This window comes from Poeciliopsis prolifica, unplaced genomic scaffold, assembly GCF_027474105.1.
Source record: "Poeciliopsis prolifica strain line A6 unplaced genomic scaffold, Auburn_PproV2 SCAFFOLD023, whole genome shotgun sequence".
NCBI classification, from domain to species: Eukaryota; Metazoa; Chordata; class Actinopteri; order Cyprinodontiformes; family Poeciliidae; genus Poeciliopsis; species Poeciliopsis prolifica.
Window position 1 is genome coordinate 1,842,963 of NW_026562398.1, and position 9,871 is coordinate 1,852,833.

The 9,871-nt window shown below is 40.7% G+C and overlaps 1 protein-coding gene across 1 annotated transcript; it reads left to right on the top strand.

Annotated features, from left to right (window-relative positions):
• The first annotated feature begins 8,259 nt into the window (after positions 1-8,259).
• Positions 8,260-9,670, top strand: bhlhe23 (basic helix-loop-helix family, member e23). The gene has a single exon (XM_055046472.1). It carries the CDS (start codon positions 8,643-8,645, stop codon positions 9,324-9,326), a length of 684 nt encoding a protein of 227 aa, XP_054902447.1. The 5' UTR covers positions 8,260-8,642; the 3' UTR covers positions 9,327-9,670.
• The last annotated feature ends 201 nt before the right edge of the window (positions 9,671-9,871 follow it).

The following is a 9,871-nucleotide window of genomic DNA, read 5'->3' on the forward strand; positions in this document are numbered from 1 at the left end:
TTCATTTTTGGTGTTAGCAAGTGTGTGTGTGGCGGGATGAGGAATCATCTCTTTTTCATGAGCCTGAAACTGGAATCTAGGTCAACATGGAGAGTTAGACACCATTTACATCTGTCTGCCTGACTACAATAGTGTGCACAAATTATAACCCCACAAATACTCAGTTATATAATTTGCTCAAGACAAATCAAACATTTAAAAAAAATAGATCTGAGCTCCCAAGAAAAATAATTTGAAAACTTTTTGGTGTGGGGTAAGGGAGAGCAAAAAACTTAAACCACTGCAGTCTACAAATTGCTACCATGCACAGGAACGACCCCAGAGCGAAAAACTGGTTGTGATGTGATGGAGTCTACGAGTTCTTACAGAAACACTCTCGGCAAATGATATGCCTCTCTCATCCAGTTTGAGTCTTCGCTCCCCTCTTTTCTGCAAGCAGAACAGATAACAAGAGAGGAGACAACGTAAAACTTCATACAACAGACAAACCAGCAAATAGAAATGCTTCAAAATCCGCTCAGAAAAGCTTTCTCTTTTTCCCCAATTTCTTCTTTCAAAGATTGTTGGCAGTGTGCTCATTCCAGACGTGCTCAAATACACCTACAGATCAAAAAGGGGACAGCTGTGTTTGTTTAAGCCAAGTGTTGGAGCACTTTCTCAATACAGGTCCAATATCAACTTAGACATAAATAAGTCTGAGCATTGCTCAACGAGATGATAAACACTTGAAGTCTGTGACTCATGACGATATTGGTTTAACATTGGTGGCAACATGTCTGCTGCCACTCGGTTCATGTTCACGTGTGTGCGACTGCTGCGCATGGGAGTTTGCACGAGGTTACACGCATTCGTGTTCATGTTTTTGAGTGACTCAGTGGGACAGAGGCTCGTCCCCCTCCAGTGCACCATGCACGCTCTGATGGATGTTAATGTGGACTGACGCAGGGGTGTCCCCCAAAGGAGGGAACATGGCTACTGAAGGAGGGAAGGCTGGTGTGTGTGCGTGTGTGTGTGTGTGTATGCTCAGAGACAGTTTTCTAATCCTCTCCCTTCTTCACAGAGCCAGAGCGGGAAAGAGGCACTGAACCGCCCAATGAATAAATAAAAGCCTCAACCCCGCCAGCACCCCCACCCCCTTTCCTCTTTTCCAGCCTGAAGCCGTGCACAGGAGCACTTAAAAGCATTTTAACAAGAGTCACTTCATTAAATATGGACTTCCTTTCCAAAAAAAAAAAAAGAATCCCTGGAAGGAAAACTCTGAGTGACTTTTCACATTGGGAAATATGGGGAAAAGTGTGGGGTGATGGTGATGTGGGGGGGAGGGTGGGAGGATACACTGGAGATTAAGGCAACAAGAGAAATGTTAGAGCTCAGAGACAAAAGGAGAGAAATATGGCAGAGATTGAAAAAAAAAAGGGAGAACAGGAGCACTGATGTGAAAACTGGTGAGAACGTGTCAGGTCAGTTTGGCATTCAGAACACCTTCCTGTGCCATTCAAAACCTGAAACTAATTGTGAAAGATTGCTGGACTCGAGCTTAAGACACCATCTTTTTGTGCATCTGGATCACACATAAGAAAGAAACTTTTTTATAAGTCTAAGAGAAAAGCTGCATTTTATCAAGAGAAGTTGAAGGGTAGTTCAGAACGCTTTAAGTGAGCCTCTGTTAACAACTTGCCTGCGTACAATGCCTCCTTGATATCTTCAATTAAAGAAAGTCCGGATTCGTTTGTCTTTGACAATAAATCTGCAGCTCTCGGACAGCTTAGAAAAAAAGCCAACTCTTTAGTGTAGAAGTTGAGGTGGTCCGCCTATGAGTTTGCTGTACTAAACAGAAACTGAGAACAGATGATGACTTCCTGAAAAGTACAGTCACTCAGCATTGCACTCAAATAAATATGTCAAAATGACAACAATGTTGATATTTTATCTTTATCCAAACATAAGATGCTCAGTAGAATGACTAAAGCAGTGCCAGGATAGAAATACTGTCAAAGCAATTTGGGAATAAGTTTTCCCGGTTTGCTTTTTGCCCCTTTTTTCCCTTCTGTCTTTGCAAAGACAGGAAATAAAGAACAACAGCTATGAACCAGGTAAATCAATCATGTCTTTCTTTTTTTTATTTTAGGAAGTTTAAATTTAACCTCTATTTCTTTTTTATTAAACTGAATGTTTTTGATGTCAGTTTATGTCCTAAATCTGTTTCTTTGTTTTCCAGTATAGGACTTTGAAATACCAGATGTGTGCATTGGTATTCTAACAGAGACGTTGAGGATTATTTACATGGGAAATGGATGGGAAGTGATACATCATCAAAGGTCTTAATGAGTGAAAGAAATACAATGAGTGAAATAAAACTGACCATTTAAATAATTTCCAGTTAAATAAACTGTCATAGATTTAAAAAAGAAAACTACATTAAAAGTAAAAATTATTTTAAAGCAGTGTTATTCTTTCAAAAAACACTATTTGTGGTGGAAAAGTGGATTTCCAGAGATTCTTGAAACAATGTTATGGCTGTGAATTTTGCACACGTCCTCCTTTTTTTCTGCAGAGCAATTGCAGGGCAAACTCTGACCACCATCAATCCAAGTACTAAGACTGACAAAATTACCAAGAGGACAAATATTTGTCTCACCAGAAGATAAACACACAGTTGTTTTCTGACAATAAAGTTAGCTCAGTTTTTGTAAGAACTCAGATATTTATAGCGCCATTGCTTTAAAGCAAGATGGTCTTGGGTTTGAATCCCAGCCTGGGGTCTTTCTTCATTAAGTTCGCATAACATGCCTGTGTGTGCATGGGTTCTCTCTATGTATGCCAGCTTCCTCCCATAGTCAAAAAACATGGCTGCTATCTTAAATGGTTACTCTAAATTTTAATTAGAGTAACCATTTGCTTCTTTGTGTCTCTGATAAACTGGCAACCAGTCCATGGTTCAACCCAGCTCTCATTAAATAACCTGGAAATAGCCACCAACTCTCGCCCAGCAAGGACAAGTGGATGTAGAGAACAGATGAATGGATTCAATCCAAACCTTGTTTTAGTGAAGCGTGATCATCATGGCAACGTTCTCACATGAGCTCATTCTGTTCTCACATAGCCACAAATATGCATTCACATGCGAGGCACACATCTTGGTCTTCTTTTACAACATGCGAAGACTTTAAACATTTCATGTTGACTCAACGCATAGCAACGCTGCAGCACCTTCAAAGAGGACGAAAGGGACCCTTAAGTGGGTCAGAGTAAAAATATCTTCAACAATTATTCATGGGCCCCCCGCCTATCTCGACTATACCTCCACCCTGTGAAGAATCTGCATTGCACTGCAGTGAGTGGAGACAAAATGGAGACTGAAGGAAAGAAGGTGCAGAGAAGGAGAAAATCTGGAAGCAAAACCCACAGAGAGAAAGGAACAAGTTAAGTTTGTTGTTGGCTTGGCTCCTGGCAAGGGCTGCAGTGGGCAACGCATAAAGCACAGTGCACATTGTGAGCTCTGCAAAACACATCTTTTGATGCTCTGTACAACATTTTTCCAACATTTACTTCCCCGTCATCACTAATCCTCCCACCAAACTCCAGTATGTCACACAATGGGAAATGTCTGCTAAAACTGACAGTTCAACACTGATCACAGCTATCTTCTTCTAAAGAACATCCTGCCCAGATAAGATGAGAGTGATTGGATTCAGCGAAGTGGGTGCACAGAACAGAAACTTTGTGAAAATGTCTCTGCTTGTGAAGGGACGATAGCATTGTCTTGAATATAGGACACTTTAATTTGAATGAACATTTGGTCCATTTTTGTGATAACCTACACTTAAATTATTATGACTTGGACAATGAATAAAATAAAGGGCTGCGGTTATTTGCGAAGAAAACTAGATTCCAGTGCAGCACAGGGGTGTCAGGGTTGCCAGGTCCCTGTAGGTCTGCACTGTAAATCCACACATTAATCAGAGTCGACAGGGAGAGATCAAAGGAGCCTGTTCCATCTTTACTGAGAGCAGCGCTTTGATGTGTGTGTGTGTGTGTGTGTGTGTGTGTGTGTGTGTGTGTGTGTGTGTGTGTGTGTGTGTGTGTGTGTGTGTGTGTGTGTGTGCATGTGTGTGTGTGTGCGTGTGTGTGTGAGTGTGTGCGTGAGTGTGTGCGTGTGCCTCTCTGTGTGTTACAGGCGCAGCAGAGAAATGAGGAATGAGTCAGACAGAGGGAGCAGAACTGAAAATCAGAATATAAGAGACAGCCTGAAGAGAAAACTCTTACGTGTGGCTCTTGCTGGGGTTAGATACATAAATGATAAAGACTCACTGTAATTTTCGACTCTGGCTAAAATCAAAGGTACAAACCATAAAATGTAGATAAAAATTGTGTAAAAACATAATAGTGTCCTTAAAAGCGACACAGTACATGTATGTTGTGGGAGATGGCCACATGCTTCTCTTCTCTTCAGCGTTTGTGCACACATGCACAATTCATGTTAAAAATCTAATTCATAGCGATCTGACGTACTTTCCTGCCACACGGTGGACGTCTGGGCTTACTGCAGCTCAGAACCTGAGCCAACTGTGGTGCAACATAAAGGATGGCGTGGAGGCAATGAATGCAGCTGCCATGGCAACACAGAGCTGCAGCAGGGCCTCAAAAGGCATTATTTATTATTAGTTATTGTGTGTTTGCACATTTATGTTTCTTCTATTCTTTGAAAATCAGCAGCTAATGGAGATGCGGGAGTGCAATGATTTATGTGTGTGTTCACTAACAGAAGCCTCCTCTACAGACTAAGGAGTCAGATTTATCCATTATTGCACTCATTAGATACATTTTTAGTCAAGTATCAGTAAGGAAGTATTTATTTATTTATTTATTGTCAAATAAAAGTATGCTTCAGATTTTAGAATTAAGTACCAAGTAAGTATACTGCGGCTCAATTACAGATAATCGACATCGGATGTTTTGCTGAAGAAACATTTTTAATTCTTAAACGTTTCTGCCACCTCGTGGACAGTCACAGAAATGCACTTTTAAAAAGATGTTTCGAAGATCTTGTGCAAAAAACATCCAGTGATTTCACTTTCTAAAATCTTATGCATTGAATTTAGGCTCCGTCATTCTGGAGAATTTGATGACTCCTTTCAGTTGATTGTGAAATATTACCATAATTTCTGAGAGCAAGATGTTTTGTTTATTTACTTGTCTCTTTCGCCTTGTTTCACTTTTTCACCTTTGTCTTAGATATTATCATTGCCTTTCTTTTACCCATGGCTCTCGTTTCCTTCCTGTTTCCATTTCACTTTTATCTCTCTTAAAGTAAGAACATTGAGCACAGGTCAGAACATTACTTACTGGCATGAGTGTTGTGTTCACTTTGAGCTTTTGAGAGTGCATTTATACCATTCTTATCCAGGATTGAATGAAGAAGCAACAAGCAACTTCAATGGTTTTGTAACTAAACAAATTAAAAAGCACAGCTTTCAAATTATTATCAGTAGTGGTTGTCAATTGTTTTTTTCTTGCAGAAAACTTAAACTTTTTCTGAGTGTATCTACAAACTGTAATATGACTTTTGTGTTGTTTTTAGCATAATGACTGCATAGGACTTGTTTGTCCATTAGCAGAGACTCACATTTTTTACCTTTTGTTCTGGGGTTGATGTGCACGTTTTGCAGAAAACCACATACATTGTGAGTCACACAACACAGAACCTGTCTAGTTCATGAAGGATTAGCTAGCTGGACGTTCCCATGCTGTACTTGCATTTTATTGTTTCGATAAATAAAAATGGCAGCTTCAGACTTTTTGATGTCTCAATTTCTCTTCCAGATGTCTTGCTTAATTTTTGCTGATATATTTTTCAATTATGTCATACAAAAAATATGTTTCAGAGTTTGCATTCGCAGTTGTTCCTCCATTTAACTCAAATGTTGTTGATGAAAACCTTACAAAGCCAAGGCATTATTGTATTTGCTTTCTCAAATTATTTAAACAAATAGTAATCACATTGCTTCTTCTGAATTTAAATAAAGTGCTTTCAAAAATCACATTTTCTCTCTCACTCTATTTTTACACGAAGCTATAGAAAACAGAAATAATATTAGTAATCCCAACACACCTAAGACAGAAAACATTTAGTTGAATTTAAAGTCAGATAGTGAGAAGATAATCACTGGATTAGAGGAAGTCCACAGTAAATCCAAACAACCAAACCTTGTTTTTTGAAAATGCATGTGTGTAATGGAGGAAATGAAATAAATACAAGGTGGTGAACAGTTTGAGTGTCTGCTGAGACACAAAACGGAAGCGCAGAGTCATTTTGACTCATTTTGTCGAAGAAAAATTGGAACTTTTTTGTATGTGGATGGTCATTGGTCAAGAAAAACGATTTCAAAACTGGTTTCAGGCAACCACAGCGCTATATGCTGGCCAGTTTCTGTTCTCTTTTTCACCAACAGGTGGCGCCTCTGACTCATACATTTAAAACTAAATAGTCCATTATTCCGTGCCAGTGCAAATAAAAGGTCTCATTTCCGTTGAAGCCATTTTGACAATTGCTATTATACTTTCATCATAGAAAAGATGAAATTAAAACTCAAATAAAATATTATTGAAGTTCATTGTCTGAGAGGCCTCCAAGGAGAAACCTGAATTCATTTTCAGGAGTAATTACTTGTCACCCGTTGCTTCCACTTTTGAAACTCTTTGCTTTTAGGGAATAAATAATGTGTTTTAAATCTTGAAGCTCTCTCTGTCACACATATAGTACTATATGCAAGTGACTAATGTATTTATAGCTGTATGCACGACCTACAATACAAACCTGTTCACTAACAAATAACATTTGCATCAATAGCACAAGAAGGAGAACCAAGGCAGCTGAACATAAACACTTTCTGGTGAGGTCAGGTTATTTTTCACAGGGAAACTTCACAACAAAGTAACAAATGGAGACATCAAAGCAAAATCATACAAAATCCAGTTGGTTGCAAATGTAGCTTCATTTTCATTTCAGTCCTGTCATTTAGAAATCTAAGTATAGTCCAGACTTTTACACAACACAAATCAAATTTCATAGATTTACAGACTTTCCAGATTCTGCAGGGACATGGACTGCATAGGTTTGAATTCAGATATTACTAAAATGTAACGTTTCATCCGGGACACTAGGTGGTGGCCTTGGTTTCACTTTGAAATTACACCTTCGGCTGGAGAACACCTGTTTCTCTAACGCAGCAAATGTTTTTTTTTTCTTTTTGTCATTACAAACTTACAGAGTCTGGGACACATTTTACTGTTGAAGTGGTTTTATATTAGAAGAAAATTCACAATGACCTACAGAATTAAATTGACAGTAATTTCTTTTTTATTGGTTGATTTTTGTTTGTTTGTTTGTTTTTTTGCATTTTAAATAAAGTGTTTGCAGTGACACCACTTCTAATAAACATCCTGTATGTGAATACTATGATGCTGTGAAAAAGGCCATGGCTCCTCAAATCAACACTAACTGTGGAAACTTCACACAGGATGCAGAGTGTCTTGGATTTGATGCCTTCCTAATCTTGACTTCCAGACAAAATGCAAAATTCACCTGGGACTGTTGAGCAACAAATCACTTCTCTCCATGCCTCCCTGTATTTATGACATCACCTAATAGTAGTTTAACATGAGGAACTATTGCCAAAGCTATGCATATAGGCCTGTATCCAAATTCATGAATTAATTTTACTTCATAATCTTGCAGCTTTTTCCACTGTTCTTCTTTCCTCTCAACTTTCACCTAATATGAATGAACACAGCCCTCTGTTAAAAGCTACTTTCTTCATCAGTTACCTTTTGCTGCCTCCCCTCTTTGTGGAGTGTGTCAAACACTTTGTGCGTGTGAGGCACAACATGACATTTTTGTATTAAAGATCATCTTTCATTTTGTCTTGTGCGATGTTTTGTTTTTTCTGGAAATTTGGTTTTGGATTCGCATTAGCTGCAAGTCAAAATCACCCATATTGACAGAAATAAACCCTCGAGAGATCCATAAAACGTGTTTCCGTTTTGATTAAACAAATGAACTTGGAAACGATATTCTAAATCCCTAAGACGCAGCTGTAAAACACAACAGCCAGACAGACCTGGGATCCGCGTCAGGTTGCAGTTTCTGTTTCGAAAGTGGAAACTGGGAGCAGAACCCACGCTCTTTCCACGTTAATTAAAACGCCCCCCTGATTGGACAGACAGATAATCCCGGCGGGCCGCCTGCTCTTACTAACTTGTGAGCGGGACTGAGTGCCAGTCACAATCTGCTGGAGGCGAGGGAGGGCAAGCAAGACCACTGCAGCTACAAAGGCGAGAGGAGCGCAGTTAGGGAAGTGTTGTTAAACGTGGGCTATGCGCGCAACAAGGGGGGAGCGCAGTGCACAGAGGAGGTGAACGCATGTACATGCTCAGCTTCACACTCACAGCCTCCTTCCTGAAGAGACACAGCGCTGAGAGGGGAAAGGAGTGAGGGAAAACTCAGAGAACAGCACAGCAACTCTTGGACGAAAGTGCGCCACAGCCGTCAAGAGAGAAGTTTGGATAAAGCGGTCCAAGGAAGACTTTTTCCCGGTCAGAACCTGCTCTGGAAGAGAGAGGAAGAGAGAGAGAGAAAGAAAATGAATGTCAGCGATGAGAATCTGCTCAAATCCATCAGCAACGACGCGCTTCTCGACCTGACGCAGCGCTACGGGCAGTCAGCCTTCGGGTTCGGCGCTGGCCACGGTGCTGGAAGTCCCGGCAGGTACCCGCTCACGCCGGCCGCCGACTTCCTCTCCGGACAGACTGGGAAGTCCAACGAGAGCGGCGGGGAGCACACGAGCGACGACGAGGACGGCTTTGACTCGCTGGAGTCCCGGAAGAGGGGCTCCTCGTTTGGGGACGACAAGCCCGGCGGGCCCCTGGCCAAAAAGTCCAAAGAGCAGCGGTCCCTGCGGCTCAGTATCAACGCCCGGGAGAGGAGGAGGATGCACGACCTGAACGACGCGCTGGACGGCCTGCGCGCCGTCATCCCGTACGCCCACAGCCCCTCGGTGAGAAAACTCTCCAAAATAGCCACTCTCCTCTTGGCCAAGAACTACATCCTCATGCAGGCTCAGGCTCTGGAGGAGATGAGGCGGCTGGTGGCGTATCTGAACCAGGGACAGACCATAACCTCACCGATCCCCACCGCCCTGGCGCCCTTTGGACAGGCAGCCGTCTACCCCTTCTCGGGCTCCGCACTCGCCACCTGTGCCGAAAAGTGCACCACTTACTCCGGGGCACCGTCGACTCTCTTCAAACACTGTAACGACAAGCCTTGATTTGATTGACGCTCTTTTTCCTGAACTTTTACCTGTACTGCGCCCACGTCAGTCTCTGTCCCACTCTAGTTAATTTAACACATAATTCTGTGGAAATGAAAACGGTTTTAGTCTAATGCGTAATGGTAAGATATGGTTAAGTAATCATACTTCAAAAATGCTCTGTAGAAATTCAATTGTTCGGGCCTTCCTGTCACTGTGGCTTGCATGTCTCACATCAACTACAGGCCATATCCAAAATATGAGCGTAAATTCTTGCGAAGTTTCTGTTATCATTTGCAATCTATGCAACATTCAGTAATTACAAGAAAAAAATAAATAAATGCCACCATTTTCAACCTTTAGATTTGATCCTGATTAACTATATGAAAACAATCTGATGTTATATTTTCTGATAAAGTGTGTTTGTTTTTATTTTAACTTATTGCACATCTCACATGATTGTATTGTACAACTTTGAATAATCTTCAAAGCCCGGTTATAATAATAATAATAATAATAATAATAATAATAATAATAATAATAATAATAATTATAATTATAAT

What these genes read in the sequence shown, in the direction of transcription:
- bhlhe23 (XM_055046472.1), top strand. Translation starts at nt 8,643, where the DNA reads ATGAATGTCAGCGATGAGAATCTGCTCAAATCCATCAGCAACGACGCG.